Source organism: Exserohilum turcica (assembly GCF_000359705.1).
Source record: "Exserohilum turcica Et28A unplaced genomic scaffold SETTUscaffold_2, whole genome shotgun sequence".
Lineage (NCBI taxonomy): Eukaryota > Fungi > Ascomycota > Dothideomycetes > Pleosporales > Pleosporaceae > Exserohilum > Exserohilum turcicum.
Window position 1 is genome coordinate 1,290,815 of NW_007360025.1, and position 12,976 is coordinate 1,303,790.

The 12,976-nt window shown below is 56.3% G+C and overlaps 7 protein-coding genes across 7 annotated transcripts; 6 read left to right on the top strand and 1 right to left on the bottom strand.

The window, feature by feature from the left end:
• Positions 1–298: 298 nt before the first annotated feature.
• Positions 299–1,852, top strand: SETTUDRAFT_162978 (uncharacterized protein). Its single transcript, XM_008027235.1, has 8 exons — positions 299–344; positions 492–565; positions 620–627; positions 682–729; positions 786–869; positions 935–996; positions 1,192–1,357; positions 1,406–1,852. The coding sequence occupies exons 1-8, from the start codon at positions 334–336 to the stop codon at positions 1,532–1,534; spliced, it is 582 nt and encodes a 193-aa protein (XP_008025426.1). The 5' UTR covers positions 299–333; the 3' UTR covers positions 1,535–1,852.
• Positions 1,853–2,357: 505 nt separating this feature from the next.
• On the top strand, positions 2,358–3,827 carry SETTUDRAFT_162979 (uncharacterized protein). Its single transcript, XM_008027236.1, has 3 exons — positions 2,358–2,599; positions 2,681–3,201; positions 3,287–3,827. Exons 1-3 carry the CDS (start codon positions 2,389–2,391, stop codon positions 3,629–3,631), a joined length of 1,077 nt encoding a protein of 358 aa, XP_008025427.1. The 5' UTR covers positions 2,358–2,388; the 3' UTR covers positions 3,632–3,827.
• Positions 3,828–3,856: 29 nt separating this feature from the next.
• Positions 3,857–4,366, top strand: SETTUDRAFT_162981 (uncharacterized protein). Its single transcript, XM_008027237.1, has one exon. It carries the CDS (start codon positions 4,141–4,143, stop codon positions 4,294–4,296), a length of 156 nt encoding a protein of 51 aa, XP_008025428.1. The 5' UTR covers positions 3,857–4,140; the 3' UTR covers positions 4,297–4,366.
• Positions 4,367–4,489: 123 nt separating this feature from the next.
• SETTUDRAFT_19371 (uncharacterized protein) lies at positions 4,490–5,260 on the top strand (the record flags this gene model as incomplete). Its single annotated transcript, XM_008026712.1, has 4 exons — positions 4,490–4,622; positions 4,681–4,732; positions 4,844–5,027; positions 5,090–5,260. 4 exons carry the CDS (start codon positions 4,490–4,492, stop codon positions 5,258–5,260), a joined length of 540 nt encoding a protein of 179 aa, XP_008024903.1.
• Positions 5,261–6,193: 933 nt separating this feature from the next.
• SETTUDRAFT_19372 (uncharacterized protein) lies at positions 6,194–8,011 on the top strand (the record flags this gene model as incomplete). The annotated part of the gene is made up of 1 exon (XM_008026713.1): positions 6,194–8,011. One exon carries the CDS (start codon positions 6,194–6,196, stop codon positions 8,009–8,011), a length of 1,818 nt encoding a protein of 605 aa, XP_008024904.1.
• Positions 8,012–8,764: 753 nt separating this feature from the next.
• Positions 8,765–10,430, bottom strand: SETTUDRAFT_87524 (uncharacterized protein; the record flags this gene model as incomplete). Its single annotated transcript, XM_008027238.1, has 2 exons — positions 8,765–9,402; positions 9,599–10,430. 2 exons carry the CDS (start codon positions 10,428–10,430, stop codon positions 8,765–8,767), a joined length of 1,470 nt encoding a protein of 489 aa, XP_008025429.1.
• A 494-nt stretch (positions 10,431–10,924) lies between these two features.
• Positions 10,925–12,843, top strand: SETTUDRAFT_135227 (glycoside hydrolase family 125 protein; the record flags this gene model as incomplete). Its single annotated transcript, XM_008027239.1, has 2 exons — positions 10,925–11,091; positions 11,148–12,843. 2 exons carry the CDS (start codon positions 10,925–10,927, stop codon positions 12,622–12,624), a joined length of 1,644 nt encoding a protein of 547 aa, XP_008025430.1. The 3' UTR covers positions 12,625–12,843.
• Between the last annotated feature and the right edge of the window lie 133 nt (positions 12,844–12,976).

Genomic DNA, 12,976 nt, shown 5'->3' on the forward strand with positions numbered 1-12,976 from the left:
TGTCTCGTTGCGAAACCTGCGATCGCTTCGCCGATCAGGATGCGGGCGAACTTGCACCAGCACTTTTTCAGAAAATGCGCCCAACAACTCCGAAACTTGATACGCTGAATAAGCGCGAACTGGATAACGAAGCCAGCCGTTGAACTGCTGAGCTTTGATCTTGCTCCAGATGACGATGGGGGTTCGCGAGGGAGAGTCGTCGGCACTAGTGCGAAAGCGGGCTAGGCCGGTGGCTCGGCTATCGTTTTTCCGCCCTCACACATTCTCGGGCTTCACACACGTCAAAATCGACCTCAGCTTCGACAACACCGCTAACCCGCAGCAACCGTCAAGATGAAGTACATGTACGTCTACCCCTCGAATCCGACGCACAAATCGCTGCCACCGCACGGTTTTTCCCACTTCGGAACGCTTCATGGGCGCCTCGACACGGAATTTCCTCAGTCGCAAATGGCCAAATCCTGGGACTTATGCTGACAAGTGCGCAACAGCCACTCCGAGGAAGAGCTCACCATCCCCGATGGCGTCAAGGTCAACATTAAGAACCGATACGTCGTTGTTGAGGGTGAGTGCGAAATTGGGCATGTAATGCAGACATTGATACTGATAACGTGAATAGGTCCCCGAGTAAGCCAGGCGCGATGAGATATTTCTGGAAGAATGAATTCTTACACCACGCAGGGCAAGCTCACCAAGTCTCTCGGTCACTTGGCGGTCAGCTTCACGCACGTACGTTTGGAATGGTCAACGGGCGTCGATGGGGATATATGCTAAGACTGGAACAGCCCAAGAAGAATGTCATCAAGATCGAGCTCCACCACGGCTCGCGCAAGAGCGTCGCCACTCTCCGTACCGTCCGCACCCTCATCGTACGTCAACCGCACCGAACAAGTCGAAACGCTGGCAACGAAAGGACTGGGCTGACTGGGAGCAGAACAACTTGATCATCGGTGTCACCAAGGGTTACAAGTACAAGATGCGCTACGTCTACGCCCAGTACGTCACTATCCGGATGTTCCTTTCGCCGTCTGAAGCAATTGTCTGGTCCAATGCGGCTTGCCAAGCACCTGGATAAGAATTGTCTTGGTGGAATGATTGTGGGGTCCATGTTCAGAGTGGTTGGCAAGCCGAATTGGAACAGACAATGCCGGCGGTTGTACATGTTATTGGGCTTCACTAACATGTAGCTAGTTTTCCCATCAACGTCAACCTGGAGAAGAACAGCGAGACCGGTTGCTGGGAGGTTGAGATCAGGAACTTCATTGGCGAGAAGCTTGTACGAAGGGTTGTCCTGAGGCCCGGTGTTGATGTCGAGGCCTCGAAGAGCCAGAAGGACCAGCTTGAGCTTTCTGGAAACGTAAGAAGAAGAAATGCGGATTGCAAGGTATCATGCTAACGGAAGCAGTCGCTCGAGGACGTGTCGCAGGGTGCCGCCGATATCCAACAAATCTGCAAGGTCCGCAACAAGGATATCCGAAAGTTCTTGGACGGTCTGTACGTGTCGGAGCGCGGCAACATTGTCGAGGACGCGTAAACGGTTCTGGGGAGTAGGGGTTTCTTTACGGGCACATGAGCATCTATGAACTTCTCTGCATCACATGCGGTTGGCGCCTGGGGGTCTAAGCTCAAAAAACGATGTTCAAACAATACCACCAATGACTTGATGGAAGACGCATGCACACTCGCTCTTGGTGACACAATGGGACGTCGACGAATTGCGTGATGGCAGCCAGGCCGGTGCGTACATGTAAGGCTCACTTTGTTTATTACCGGAGGGTGGGGTTGATGGTGAGGCTTTGTTAGCGTTCAAAGGCAATACAAGAATGCTACCCACACGATAGCCATGTCTGCCGAGTTTGCTCAATGTGCTCAGGATGTGCTCAGGATGTGCATGTGCATGTGCATGTGTGCATGTGTGCATGTCGACAACATGTCACTCCGCGGGTAGAGTGTTCATGACGTAGACGGATATGTAGTAGCATCACGCAGAGGGGAGGTTGTGCCTAGGCCCCCGCACGACTTGGGGGGGGGTCGTCACCATGTGTCAGCCCGCGGTTGCAAATGAAGCTATCGCCGCAAACGCCGAAGATTGCCAGCGACAAATTGAGGGCAGCGGAAATAGGCAAAAGTGGTTGGACAAAGCCGGACGAAACATACCCTCGGCGTATAATAAGAGGGGGGGAGGGGGAGCTACCTGGCGGAATGGCGGAATCAGGCTTTGAATACTTATTTGATTTACCCCGCCTTTCTTTTTTTTTGTTTGGGAAATCTTCAGGAAATACGAACATTACACGCTCGAGACTTTTGGGTAAGACTGCTATCTGGAAAAGAAGAAGAAGAAGAAGAAGAAGAAGAAGAAGAAGAAGAAAGAGGATAGATCCAATAGACATGGTGGACAAGCTCGATGTCGAGGGACTGCTCCGAGAGTCCAAGGCCGAGTACAGGCGGCTGGGCAAGAGCGGGCTCAAGGTGTCTGTGCCGATTCTGGGGGCCATGAGTATTGGAAGTGCAAAGTGGCAGCCGTGGATTATTGAGGAGGAAGAGGCATTGCCGCTGCTCAAGGCTGCGTATGACCGCGGGGTTACGACTTGGGATACTGGTGAGAATGTCCATGTATTAACCTCATCTTGGGACTATTTTTTTGTTTTTTTTTACTAACCAAACTGAAACCAAAAAAAAGCCAATGTCTACTCCAACGGCGTGTCGGAAGAGATTATCGGCAAGGCCATTAAGAAATACGAACTACCGCGCGAGAAGCTTGTTATTCTGACAAAGTGCTATGCTCATGTGGGCGAGGATCCTGGACTGCGGACTATGCACTATTTCAAGGAGCTGCCGCAACTCAAAGACTATGTCAACCAGGGCGGACTGTCGCGGCAGGCTATTTTCAACGCTGTCAATGCTTCGCTGAGGAGGCTCGACACCGACTACATTGATCTGTTGCAGATCCACCGGTTCGATCCCAACACGCCTATCGAGGAGACGATGGAGGCGCTGCATGACCTGGTCAAGAGCGGCAAAGTACGGTATATTGGCGCCAGCTCCATGTGGGCAGTGCAGTTTGCACAGATGCAGTTTGCGGCCGAGAAGCGCGGTTGGACCAAGTTTGTGAGCATGCAGAACCACTACAATCTGCTGTACCGCGAGGAGGAGCGTGAAATGATCCGCTTTTGCAATGATACGGGCGTGGGCTTGATTCCGGTATGTGTTGTTGTTGTTGTTGCTGCTATTGCTACTTGGATAACAGTGGATTACTTGCACCGAATCGCTAACATGAGCTTGCCAGTGGGCGCCTCTGTGCCGCGGTCATCTTGCGCGTCCACCGTCCGCGAATGGCTCGACGACGCGGTCCGAAGGCGAGCAAAAAGCCGGCAACCAGACGTCGGGCAACACGGAGCGCGACCGGCAGATTATCGGGCGCGTCGAGGAGCTGGCCAACAAGCACGCGTGGAAAATGAGCCATGTTGCGCTGGCGTGGATCAACAAGCGCGTGGCGAGCCCCATTATCGGCTTCTCGAGCGTCGACCGCATGGACGAGGCGCTGGCGGCGAGGGGCAAGGAGCTGAGCGACGATGAGGAAAAGTATCTCGAGGAGCTGTATGAGCCCGTGCGGATTGTGGGACATTCGTAGAGAGATGGAGGGAGATCGTGCGACCATGGCACGGGCTATGTATGTATGAATGTGTATGTAGCCATGATGATGATACGATGCGAGGCGGGCGACAACTGGATACTTGGTCAAGCATGGTCCAATGGCATCATGGCACCCCCCGAAATGAAGGCATCGACTATTGTTGTCACTATAGTAACCTTGCAGTTGACCAAGTGGATCAATCAATGCCCCCGGCGGTTTTTTGCGTTGGAGGAGTGGGCGGCCGGAGCTGAGACGATGCGCGCGTCCATGAGGGCTTTTGTCGAGCCATCGAGTGACCAATGACGTCGGTCGCGTGATGCATCTCACCACCCGTTCCTGAGCGGAGCAACGCTGCTGCGACACAGCAACAACAGCAGCAGCAGCAGCAACAACAACAACGGCGGCCCAAACACCACGGGTATGAGCAGACGAGAGCAGCGTGCGGCTCAAGTGCTAGCTTGCCACGGGCGGTGCCTGGGACGATTGTCCTGAAGCCATCGTCAGCCATGCGAGGGGGGCCACGCACGCTCGCAGCCATTGGCGTTGGGTGGCTCCTTCCCCGCATTCTGATGATGCTCGCTGCTTCCCCGCATTGGTCCGGCCATTCACATCTCACGCCCGACTTGCATTGGGGCCCTCGATATGGCCATCAAATCAAGTGACCGCCGCCTGTGCCTCATAAAGAGCCGCTGCTCCCCTCGCTCCTCTCTCTTCCTCCTCCTCCTCACTCATCACACCACTCGCCTTGCCCCCGTCCCACTCGTCGGTGCACCACACTCAATCCACCCTGATACAGCTTCCCAAGCTCTTTGACCCCCCTCTCTCTCGCTTAGCAACAAACACGCCGCCGCTACCATGGCCGCAGAGACAGAAAACACGCTCCAAAAGGTCGACTCTCTCACGGAGGAGCTCAAGGATGGCGCCGCCAAGAAGGGCCACCGCAGAGTCAGCTCCATGGCGGCTGATGTCTACCGCATCGAGGACCTAGGTATGTGTGACGTCGGGCGAGTGGATGCGGGGCAGGCGAGACTAACGGGCCCCCTTAGAAAAGGAGGGCAAGCACATCGAGATCTCAATTGAGACGCAGAAGCTCAACTGGTAAGAGAGGTCCCCTTGTACCCACGGCCCATTGGGAGCTCATCCGGCGTCGTCCGGATGGTGGTGGCCAGGTGCTATGGTTGGAAGCCCTGCTGACGCCGTGCCTCTTAGGAAGCTGAACAAGTCTCCAAGCACTGTCGAGGACCCGTCAGTACTAAAGCTGCCACTCACGGAGCCCAAGCTCAAGTCCATCACGCTGCACTTCCCGCTCGGCCTGGAAGTGGTTGCACGGAACATGAAGGGCGTTACCATCAAGGACGCGCTGGACGCCATCCACAAGCAGTTCAAGAAGCGAGTAAGTTTGGAATGATGGCGTCGTGGTCCCAAGGACGCTGAGCATGGCTGACTCGCGCAAAGGCCGACGACGAGTTCGAGAAGCCATACCTCATGGGGTTTGAGTGGGACCGGGAAGAGTGCTACACGCGCTTCATCGTGCACCAGTCGGCGCACCCCACGGCACCCAACGCGTTTGCGTCTGGCGGCAAGAAGAAGAAGGCCAAGAAGGCCGAGGGCGAGGAGGGCTCCTAAGTGAATGACTCGCCCCCTTCCCAGCGTTCGACTTTTACACACACACATACAGGCTCAGTCATAGTGCCATGCTTGGGCATCGCTTGTGCGGGCTATGGGCTGTGCACTCGGGTGCTGGTCAATCTTGATATCGATATGGGAAGAGCGAGCGCGTCTACTGCGACGCCGTGGCCGCTGTGGTGCACGCCTGGACAGGCTGGCAGCTTACGAGGCGCGGCCGTCGTGGGGAGTGATGCGTCGTAGAAGCGTTGGCAGGGTGCTGGCCGGGTGCAAGGGCAGCGTGTCAGTATGTAGTAGACTTGCAGGCACCCGCTCGGGCTGCCGGGCGGTGGCTGGGACAATGAGAAGACGTTCAGACGTTGATAGCGTGCGTGAGTGAGTGTGCGTGGGGTGACGTTAATGTGGATGACGATGCTCGATGTTTGACGTCGCGAGAGGCCAAGACATGGGCGGCGAGACAGTCGGGCGAGGCGGTTAAGCGAGGGGCGCCATGTGGGTGCTCGACATGGTTGACGCTGCCCGCCCGCTCCCGGCAGCCTCTCGCACCTGAATTTGCTCGTCAGCTCCCAGTCGCGTGTGCAATCGCCGAAGCCCGCAATCGTCGCTTCTCGCTCCTCAACCCGGGTAGCTCGCCACCTTGCATTGGTAGCGCTGCAAGCGCCTGCGTTTCACCACCCCCAGCATGACTATTGCTCGTGGACACCGCATTTTGACCCGACCACGCTTGCTTTTGCTCTCTCCTCCTCGACACTTTAACTTTCGCCCCTCAGTCCGCATGCATACACCTCGTCTCCTATCTCCAAGCGTCATGTGCATCCAGCTGCTAGCATAGCTCCAACCTTGTCCGCTTCTACAACAAAACCCCCTCGTTGCAAGCCCACCACCGCCTCTGCAACCCAGCCTACCCAGAGTGCTTTTTCCAACTCCTACACAATGTTCTCCAACCTTCAGATACGGCCCGCCAAACCCCAGCGCAGGAGGCCCAGTCTGACTATACGCGCCGGCGTCGCAAAGCGCCGAGTATCGACCGTCTCGGCTCTGAGCGCGAGCATGGTGCCGTCGCTGAGCTTCATGGAGGGCTTGTTTGGCGACGAGTTCCCAGAGGCGTTTGGCACCGGCGACGGGAACGCGGCAAAGAGCAGGAAGTGCATTTTGGACTTGCCCGTCGAGCTGCTCGAGATTGTGTGCGCACACATTTCCAAGCTCGACATCAAGCGATTGCGCCTCGCCTGCAAGCACCTGGCCAGCAGCGTCTATCTTCGCATCGACCGCGTCTACGTCTCGCCAAACAGAGCCAACCTCGACTACCTGTACAGCATCTTGGCTCATCCCCGGTACAAGTACCGCGTCCTCGAAGTCGTCTGGGATGATGCGCGGCTCCAAGAGTACCCGACGCTCGACAGCTTCCGCGAGGCGATCCTGCTTGACGAAAGAGAGACCAAGAGAGCCATTGAGAGCCGACTCAACGAGGCCATCTGGATTTACAGTGCCGGAAATCCCGAGTACCATGCACTAGAGCACGACGATCTTTTCGACAAGAATGGGCGGCTGACCGAGGCTGCCAAGGAAATCCTTTTGCGCTACGACGATCCGTTTTCAAGTGAGGTGCTTGCCCGAAACGCAATCATGATGGACATTGAAGAGAGCTACGCGCTGTACCAAGACCTGTACAAGACCGAGCAGGCAATCATGGAACAGCAGATCGACGTCAATGCCCTGCATCAGGCCTTGCTGGGATTCCCAAAGCTCAAGAGAGTCACCTTTACCACCGAAGCTTGGCGTCCATGGACCATGCAGCCCCGATACAACACGCCCTTCCACCGTGCGCTGCCCGTGGGATTCCGCAAGCCGAATATCAGGTGCGAGTCTCGTCCATCTTCAGCAGCAGGCCAATCCCCGAATCACCCTTTGAAGATGTCTGTGCAAAGAAATCGCATGCCAGTGGGCTTCCGAGGCTACTCCATCCTGGTATCCGCTCTACTCAACATGCCAGTTCCAAGCATCGAGGAGTTTATTGTCGAGTTGGAAAACGAAGTCACGGGCAAAAGCCAGGACGCTATCGATATCACGTCAGCAGACTACGAAGACACTAGACGCATGTTCCAGCGAACTCCGCTCAAGCATGTCAAGTTCTTTGTCAACTCCGAAGTCGACGCTCGCACGCCATCCACTTTCCAGAATACGAGCAATGTCCGAAGCTTACTCACGGAGCTCCGCCACCTCCAACACCTCGATCTGAGTCTCAACTACAACAAAACAGAACCGCTCTTCGGTCACGTTCCCCGTCTCGTTCCCGTACCTGAGATTTTGACGTCTCAGCTCAAGACCTTGACCTTGCGCCACGTGGTCGCAGAAAAAGATGATATTTTCGGCCTTCTCACCTCATTGCCAAAACTGCAGCACGTCACGCTGCATCATCTCCGTCAATGGACCGACGCTCCCTGCTGGTTTCTCCTCTTCCAGCGCCTAAGGGCTTATTACAACACAGTAGCTCACGTGCGGAAACCCCGTTTTACCATTGCACAACCCCGTGTTTTCGACACGACTTACCTGCAGGTAGTCGACGAAGAAGTAGACGCCTTCTTGTACCGCGACGGCGAGAATCCGTTTCTCCGAGCGAGCATCAAGACGTATGCGCATCTCCAGCCGCATTTGGGGTGGAGAGTCGACACAAGACACGAGACGGTGAGACAGAGGATGCGGGACGTGTGTGTGCGGGAAGAGATTCAAGAGTGGGAGAGCGAAATGTAGCTTGCATTCACGGCTACTGGCAATCTGCAGAAGCCTGAAACGAGGCTGCAGGGTGCGAAGATCCCACGCCGCATTGCGTTGTACCGTTCCGATCTTCTAATTGGATACGCGGTCGATCCTCCTGGCCTAAACAGGGCTGCTTGGACTAGCTGTCCCACGTACGACTGGATAACCTTCCTCGTGCGGAATACACTAGAATCGGATTGGGCGGTCAGCGCAAAGAGGAAGCCGTGTGCTTCCGGTTGGGATGGCCAGAGGTGACTGCGATCACATCGAATGCATCCATATTGCCTGGTGTGGGTCAAGAGCTCACCAGGATGTCAGGAAGAGAAGGACATGAAGTGTAGTGCGCAAGGCAGCTGACACATGGTTGAACGGCGTGGGACCGAGTAGAGTTTTACGCTCCATGCACGAAGATATGATTATGACATTACGAGGAATCATGGACGTTGGTTGGAACTGAATGGGTATAGGGGCGCTGGTGTCTCTGGTACATGTCTAGTCACGCTCACGCTCCAACAAACTGGGGTATCCGTGGTACCCTCGAGTATGAGCTTTACAAACAAAGGACACGAGGCATATGTTTGACGACTGAACGCATGTAGATGATTTTCTTTTTCTTTTTCAATTAAACAATGCATCAAACACCCAACACTCCCTCGCTCGCTCGCTTCCTCCACTCAACCACAATACCCAAACAACACCCTCAGCATACCTCTTCTCCCCACACTCTCAAACCCCACAAACACACAACTACCCGACCAAGCCCTCAACCGGCTCAGGCCACGCCCCCAAAATCAGCGCACTCGCCGGCGTCTGACCGGGCAACGGACTCAAAATCTTGACCTTCTTCTTGGCCTCATCCACATCCGCGACATAGACATAGCCCCGCACACTACTATCCCTGATAACCGCATGGCTATCATTCGGGCTCGCCGTGGTAATGGCCAGCAGCCGATTCAGCACGGCCTCATCCGTTAGCACCGCTTTCTCGAACAGCGGAGCATGCAGCGAGGTTGGCATTGAGATTGAAGATGCGGATATCGGGACGCCGTAGTCGTCTACAGGGCCGTCTCCGGCGTCGTCGCCATTGACGCTACTGCTGTTTCCATGGTCGGGCGCCACGACGCGGAAAACGTGTAGGTCGGCGGCGTCCGCCGTCTGGCTGCTGGGGGCCAGCGTTTCGTCGGCGTGGCCGAAGAAATACTCCTTGATCTGTGCGTGGCGCAGCGCGCGCATGTAGGTTTCGGAGCGGTCGACGCAGCCGCCGGATTTGTCGAGCCGCAGCACGCTGACGGCTTCCGAGGGATCCGTCGTCATGGTGCGCGCTGAGAACTTGCGCGAGAGATCCGAGTAGAGGCGCTCTGAGCCCAGTGTGATGACCACGTTGACTGTTGGGTGCCCGCGCGGGGCGGGGGAGGGTTAGTGTGTGGTTTGTGAGAGAGAGTGGGCGTACCTGTGATGTATGTGTATGGGTGGTGGGTGGGTGGATGGATAGAGAGAAAGGGAGAGGGAGAGAGGGTTATGCAAGACTGTGGTAGGATGGCGGAAACGGATAGACGGAAGATATCAAGACATCACACGCACCCGAAAACTCAGAAACAATATGCTCTATGTTGTCGTAGACGCCATTCTTCCCTTGGCTGATGGCGCCTGAGCTATCGATGATGAAGCCAGCCTGCTTGCTCAGCTGGTCCTCCTCCAGTCTACTTGTAACCGCCAGGGCCATGCGTGTCACCAGCGGCTTGAACACCCTGCCTTCTTCCGGATCTCTCAGCCCGTAGTGATACACCAGCGGCATCTTTACGGGGATCGGGCTCGGCCCCGAGATGGGACTGCTGCCCCATCCCTCTTCGATGTCTACTATCGACGAGAAGGCTGCGGCCGAAAAGGAGCCCGGCACGCTGAGCATGCCCTGGCGCGGGTCGAGATTGACCACCATGGGCTGTCTATTCGTCTTGACTGCATACGCCGTCAGCGTCTTGACAAGCGACGTCTTGCCCGAGTTTTCAGGTCCCACGACGAGCACTCTCGGCCCCATTTCCACGCTGCCGCTCGCAATGCTCCTGTCGCGCAAGTTCTCCAGCGCAAAGTGCAAGTTTGCAAAGCTCATCATGGGCGTTTCCTCTGCCACGTAGTCGGACTCGACTTCGCCGCCAATGTCAAGCTTGCAGCCATGCCATGTGAAGATGGCGCCCTTTGTGCCCGAGAACGAGTACGTCGTCGAAGGCGCAAGCTCCGTGCCAAAGAACTCGGCAGTGCCCGACTGCAACTTGACCGTCAGCGTGCGGGAGAAGGACACCTCGAAGCGATATTCCGTATTGGCAGCGAGATCCTGGGTCCGTGTGACTGCCGACGAGGGCGCATTTTGTGGCTCGGCAGGCTGCGAGGAGAGATTGAGACCTGGCAGGGATATCATACTGCTGGGAAGTGTCAAGTCTGGTATTGAATGAGTGGTGTTAATAAATCGAGGATAGCGTTGTGAAGATTGAAGCTGGGCTCGACGGGCGGTGGACAGCGGGATTTGAAACCTAATGGCTAGAGTCGCACAAGTCCCTGCGGAGCGAGCATGTGTGTGGACAGCGACTATATGGAGGCGACGGCGGGCGGTGTAAGTGTGAAGAAGCATCAAAGACGACAACGGCGGCGAGCTTGAGCTGCCGCACGGGCCATGCGGACTTGACGAACGCCCATTGGCGGAGGTGTTGGCGTACCTCGCATGTGTCGCTCACAGCATGACATTGTGAAACTCTGCTTGAAGCTTATCTGTGCGTTCGTGCTTATGCTACTCGTGCCCAATACCTTTATGTTGGTCAGCAGATGCGCAGTTCCCGTCCGTGAATCCCCCTCGTTTTCGCCCACGTCTCTTCCTGCGCCCCTCGCTGTGCAGCATCGCCCCGCGGCTCCTACACGATGAAGTCGCACATGGCAGCTTGGTCGCTGGGATCTTTGCTCACGCTCCAGCGCGTTGCCGGTGATCCGAAAATGTTCGCCGCTCAGGAACCGCTGAAAGATGGCATCGACCCCCTCATATACAAAGCAGCATGTCCAGACTACAAGAACTATGCCATGCGACCGCAGTATGTGACACGGTGTACCCCCCCCCCCAAAAAGCCTATACTGATGCGTCCATCAGCCCGCCATACAGCGACGGCCCCAGGTCGCTTCCCTTCCAGCGCCCCTTCAAGTACTGCCGCACGTTTGAGTCGCCGCTGGTGGAGAAAGTGATTGATGATATGAGCGAAAAGATAGTCGACAAGGACCTCGCGCGCCTCTTTGAAAACGCCTTCCCAAACACCCTCGACACAACCGTACGATGGCACGTAGACGGGACCGTCAAACCAAAGGCTTCGGCGCGGAGCTGGAACTCTGCTGCGTGGAAGGGCCCGCAGAGCTTCATCGTCACGGGCGACATCAACGCCGAATGGCTCCGTGACTCGACCAACCAGCTGGCGCAGTACCAGCTGCTCGCGAAAAAGGACAAGGACATCCACCAGCTCATCGTCGGCGCCATCAACACGCAGGCCGAATACGTCATTGGATCGCCCTACTGCAATGCGTTCCAGCCGCCGCCCCCAAGCGGGCTGAAGCCGACGTTCCAAGGCAACGGCGACACAGTGCATCCGCACTACGAGGAATCCTTCGTCTTCGAGTGCAAGTACGAGCTCGACTCGCTGGCGCACTTTCTCCGTCTCGGCAACCAGTTCTACAAGCACACGGGCTCGACGGAATTCGTAAACGCGCGCTGGCTGCAGGCGCTCGACACGCTGCTGCGCGTGCTCGACGAGCAGTCCAAGCCGACGTTTGACCCGGAAACGGGCGCATACCAGGGCAACGAGTACACGTGGCAGCGCAAGACGGACAGCGGCACCGAGACGCTGGGCCTCAGCGGGCTGGGGAACCCTCTGAACGGCGGCACGGGGCTGATCCGCAGCGCCTTCCGCCCCAGCGACGACGCCACCATCCTGGGCTTCTTGATCCCCGCCAACGCCATGATGGCCACGGAGCTCGAGCGCACCGCCGCCGTGCTGCGCAAAGCCGGCAAAACCACAGTCGCCTCGACCGTCGCCAAGTGGGGCGACAAGATCAAGGCAGGCGTCTGGGAGCACGGCGTGGTCACGCACAAGAAGTACGGCCAAGTCTTCGCCTTTGAGGTCGACGGCTACGGCTCCTCCATCCTCATGGACGACGCCAATCTGCCCTCGCTGCTCGCCCTCCCGCTGCTCGGCTTCACAGACCGCGACAACACCGTGTACAAGAACACGCGCAAGATGATCCTCGACCGCCACGGCAACCCGTATTACCTCGTGGGCAGCGACTTCAACGGCATTGGCGGCCCGCACGTCGGACTGCACAATGCGTGGCCCATGGCCGTCCTCGTGCAGGCCATGACGAGCGACGACGACGACGAAATCACCACCTGTCTCGAATCCGTCAAGAATGTCTCGCGCATGGGCCTGATCCACGAGAGCGTCCACGTCGACCATGCCACGTCGTACTCGCGCAGTTGGTTTGCATGGGCAAACTCCGTCTTTGCACAGACCATTCTCGATCTCGCCCAGCGGAAGCCCCATTTGCTGTTTGGCAAGGGCGCTGAAGCCTACACATTGTAGAAACTTGTTCGTCAAACGATGCGCTGGAATATCTGAAAAGCATGTTGTCTTTCGTTCAAGTGAATGAATATTCATAACGACGTGGGCTTTGGATGGATTGCTCTGCACTTAAAGTGTGTCTGTGTGTGTGTTTGTCTTTGTGTTTGAAAATATGTGTGCTTGTTCTTTTTTGTGAGTACCAAGTCATCAACTAGCTAGTTGTTCATGTCTAAGTGTCCCCTCCAACAAAAGAAACAAATAAAACATATATATATATATATATATGAACTTTCAGACAACGGCCTCCACTCTCCTTTGGATGTGTGTGTGAACACTGGAAAACCTCTCCGTGTAACCACCATCCCTCCCCCCT